Raw genomic sequence first — 4,805 nt, 5'->3', positions numbered from 1 at the left:
ATATATATATATATATATATATATATATAAATGTGTGTTTGTGTATGTATAGATAGATAAATAGATAGAGATAGAGAGAGACGAAGAGAGACAGGCACATAAAGATAAATGCATAAATTGATGGATATGTATGTAATATCTAGTTCATCATCATTTTCTATAAACATTATTACCAGCACTAATTGTGTTACATTTCATATCTGCAACACCAGATGTAAAAAAACTATGAGATTAAAGATGAAAATCTCATTGTTTGTTTACACCTGATGTATTGGATATGAAATGTCATAACAAAATTAGTGCTGGCGATAATTTCTATAAAAAATCAATAGAGATGATCTTAACACATGATTTAAGTGTACTGCTAACACAGTAGAACCTGGTATTGACTTATAAAAACGTTTAATATACTTTGTAGCATATTATGGTAGCATAACAAAATACCGTGTGCTTACAAGTCATTAATGTTTACCGTCTGTCTTCCATGATAACAGTGGTTGGATGATCCAACAGGATCTGACAAGCCAGAGATTTGTATCAAGTTCTAGTGTCTGCTTTGGCATAGTTTCTATAGCTAGATGTCCTTCCTAATGCCAACCACTTTATAGAGTGGACTGTGTACTTTCTGTGTGGCACCAGCACTAGTAATTTTACCAACTAACTTGCAGCACAAGATACTTTGGCTGAATGGCAGTGTAGCATAGGGGAAAGTGGCTTTATGCCAGGTGTTGAGAGGCTAGAAGGACAGGAACGGGTGTCTTGCTGTAGAGGGAAAACAAGGGTGCCCTACATCCAATGTAGCTTCATTTCTTTCTAGTCTTCACATATCTTTTGCATTCATGGTCCACATTTCACTATGTAACATTGCTATCCATACACATTGGCTTTCACACTGAGAGAGAGAGGTCTTTTATTAGCTACAGTGGTTACAAAATACTTTCTCTAGCTGGTTCTTATCATTGCAAACTACACCCCATCTTTAACTATCCATTACTCTCCTTTCTCATGCTCATGAATTTATCCATTTCTCCTTCCTGATCCTCAGTCTATATTCTCTCTTATACTCCTCGCTTTTTTGGATCTTGAGAGCACACTTTGACACCTCACTACTCCTGACATTGTCTTCTTTTCAGCTAGCCACAGTTATATAACATGGCCTAGCCATGTATCTCCTCTATAGCAAGACGCCTGTGTCTGTCCCTTTTTATATTTTAGCTTCTCAATACTTGACATAAAGCCACTTCCCTCTCTACTACAACTCCACTTGGTTGAGGAGTCATGTTTTGTCTTGCAACATACTTGGCAACCTCATTAGTGCTGGTGTCATGAAAAACTCACCTGATACACTCTGTAAAGTGGTTAGTATTAGGAAGGGTGTTCCGCTGTAGAAACCAAACCAAATAAACACTGGATTTTGACACAGTTCTTCAATTCATTGGATTCTGCCAAACTGTCCAACCCATGCCAGCATGGAAGACAGATGTTAAATGATGCTGATGGCAATGTTAAGGACAATTGTGTCGATGGCAATGATGACAACGATGAGATTGATGATGAGCAGCATGCGCCAAGCATTGTGTTGCATCTTGGGGAAAGTGATGGGGGCAGTGTTAATTTTGATTTGATTAGCTTTGCATGTCTGTTTCAGAAATTATTTTCATAATATTTCTTTCATTGCTTCACAGTTATAAGAAAGCATTTCAAAATTACAAAAAGTGTTGCTATTTACCAGTTGAAAAACGACGAATGAAGATTAAAGTAATAAACATAATTAAGAAGTTCCTCAGTACAGAAAATGTTATATATTCAGCCGTATCTATCTTTTAATTTCTTGTTGGTATTTGTTGTTATACATGTGTAGGGGCCATCTTGTAAATGTACCATGTTAGAAATCATTGATATGTCTTAAAACTACTTTAGTGTAAAGAGAGAGAAGACAACATACTTTTTGTTCTAGTAGATAAATTTAGAGATATGAAGGTAGCTGCCTACTACATTAATATTTTTCTGTTTGTATCAGTTATTGGACTGTGGCCATGCTGTGGTCCCACCTTGAAGGCTTTCTATCAGTTATTTAATCTCATTACTTATTTTTAAGTATCATATATCCTCGAGTATAGTCTGCCCTTGAGTATAATACACAGGGGATTTTTAGGGGGCTGTACCTCTGAAAAACCTAAACCTTGTGTATAATACGCACCCCTTCTCTAACTTGAGTCAAGGAGGTCTATATAACGTCCTTGGTTTGTAAACATGTATACGGTAACGTCCTTTCTTATTATTGTATATACAACATAATGCAAATGTGTAGCTTTTTTGTGCACTTTGATTGCAGAAAATACAGAAATAACAGTAATAATAACGTCAGTGAAAAATAAATATTAAGTAAATTGCCTTTACATATTTACCACTATTACAAAAGCAAAAGCAAAAACATTTATTCAAATCCTTCAAATTCAATGTCACTTTCAGCATCAAATAACTGTTCCATTTGTTCCTCCGTAAACATGTCAGCATCATTGTAGTGTAAATCTCCGTCATCGTCAGATTCATAGTCAACATCAGAAGATTCACTTTCATTTATTTCATCTTTCCATACAACATCATCCTGAGTACCATCCAGTGCAGACAATATACAACACTTATTTTAATAAATGTTGCTTACTGCAAGTTATGGATGATTCTTTAATGACTTCATTGCTTTCAGGCTTAGCTTAAAATATTTTCGCGCCTGACATCACAAAATGCGTCTGAATAAACATTGCTGGACAGCAAATAGAGACTCAGACATTGCTTAAAAAATATTTTTCATTTTTAATCACGTATATAGTATGCACTAGGGATTTTGACCTTTAAATTTTGGGGAAAAAATGCGGATTATACTCGAGGATTTACAGTACTTATTTTAATGATCTGTATTGGCAGCACAGTTGTTCTCCATAAACCACTGTTATTTAACAAGTATTAGTTAAACATGGAAAAGAGAGGGAGTACTCAGTATTCAGTAATGTAGAGGTGATGATAATTCTAAAAATAGTAATTCTTGTTGTGATAACTATAATTGAGGTAGTGGTGATAGTGATTGCATTGTCTTGATCCTGTCTTGCCACTGGGTGCCAAAGAAACAGGAAAAGAGGCTGGGATAGTTGCTATGCAGTTCTACCTCACCTTAAATATTTTGTACAAGTCAGTGTAGCTTTAAAGATTTGGAAGTTATTGGCCTAATAAGCTACATCAGGACCCACAAACAGTAAAGCTTCTAATCTGGCCATCTTCAAAGCCATGAAGGACAAACCTGTAATCATTATTGTATAAGTGGTAATTGTAGTTTTGACTTATTAATGGTGTCTGTAATTGAAGTTGATATTGTTGAATTGTATACTAAGATTTCTGATGAATCTAATCATTCTTTATCTATTGTTACAACAGTTAAATGTCCCACCAACTTTACTGTCTGAAGCAATAATGAAATTTAAGAGAGAAGGCATTTCACATGGACTGTTTCATAGTTTAGCACTTGCAGTCTTTCCATCAATTTATAAAGCTTGGGATCTGTAAGTTGCATTCCTTATTCACATCTCCTTTGCATGCATGTTTACACATGCACACATATATGCACTTTCTCCCTTTCTTTCAGACACAATCACACAAATATATACATGTACGTCTGTGCTCATACATACTCATATACACATTTTTAGACACAACCTAAAATTAAGTGAGAAATACCAATATACTGAACATGTGCATGCAAAATAGTGCTGTTGCTATGTATGCATCTCAAACAGGCCTGACAGATGGTATTTCCATGTCTGTAGAGTCTATCGCAAACTAGTAAAGCCCCTCAAAGTCAAGGACTTCTACCAGCTGTCCATAGAAAATCTTAGTGCAAAAGAGTCATCTTAAAACAGTGTCTGGGATCTTGGACAAAATCTTAAACTTTGTATTTAGCAGAGCTATGCAACTGCATACTCCTTTTCAGCACCATTTCTCTGCAGTGGTATGATTCCATAGCTCACAGCATTTGAAATTCTGCTGTTCTGCTGACATTTGCTGTGGCTGTCCACCAAGCGGTTGCCAAACAAATCTGGCATGAATTCATTGACAAGATCATCGAAACCAGGAAATTTGTGTCTTGTGCAACTATTTGGTGCTCCCCGATTTTCAGTTATTGGCTTTTTGCTGTACCTTACATCTTTCTAGAAGAGCCATATCACTAAAGTCTGCTACGAAACTGCGACCTTAATCTTGGCATCCTAAGTCATCTTGGATGGAGGGTTAACAATAATAATGATAATAATGATAATTCTACCAAGGTCAACTTTGCCTTTCATTTTTTTAGGGTTGATAAATTAAGTACCAGTCATGCACTGGGTTCATTGTAATTGACTAACCCCCTCCCCTCAAAATTTTAGGTCTTGTGCCTATAGTAGAAAGAATTATTATTATTATTTGTAGCTGCTAGAATAAGAATAGCCTGGGCAAAGTTTAGAGAGCTCTTACCTCTGCTGGCGACAAAGGGACTCTCACTCAGAGTAAAAGGCAGACTGTATGACGCATGTGTACGAACAGCCATGCTACATGGCAGTGAAACATGGGCTGTGACTGCTGAGGACATGCGTAAGCTCGCAAGGAATGAAGCCAGTATGCTCTGCTGGATGTGTAATGTCAGTGTGCATACCCGTCAGAGTGTAAGTATCTTGAGAGAAAAGCTGAACATAAGAAGCATCAGTTGTGGTGTGCAAGAGAGACGATTGCGCTGGTATGGACATGTGGTGAGAATGGATGAGGATAGCTGCGTGAAA

General features: G+C 36.5%; 1 protein-coding gene across 1 annotated transcript in view; it reads left to right on the top strand.

Moving 5' to 3' along the window:
* The window catches only part of LOC106878074 (uncharacterized), a 24,468-nt gene that overhangs the window by 17,586 nt on the left and 2,077 nt on the right, over positions 1-4,805 (top strand). The window contains exons 8-9 of the mRNA XM_052974521.1: positions 1,686-1,812; positions 3,430-3,554. Of these exons, the coding sequence (XP_052830481.1) occupies positions 1,686-1,812; positions 3,430-3,554 (252 nt within the window). The remainder of the gene's footprint in view (positions 1-1,685; positions 1,813-3,429; positions 3,555-4,805) is intronic.

This window comes from Octopus bimaculoides, chromosome 1 (genome assembly GCF_001194135.2).
Source record: "Octopus bimaculoides isolate UCB-OBI-ISO-001 chromosome 1, ASM119413v2, whole genome shotgun sequence".
NCBI lineage: Eukaryota > Metazoa > Mollusca > Cephalopoda > Octopoda > Octopodidae > Octopus > Octopus bimaculoides.
This window is presented reverse-complemented; position numbering and strand designations above follow the sequence as displayed.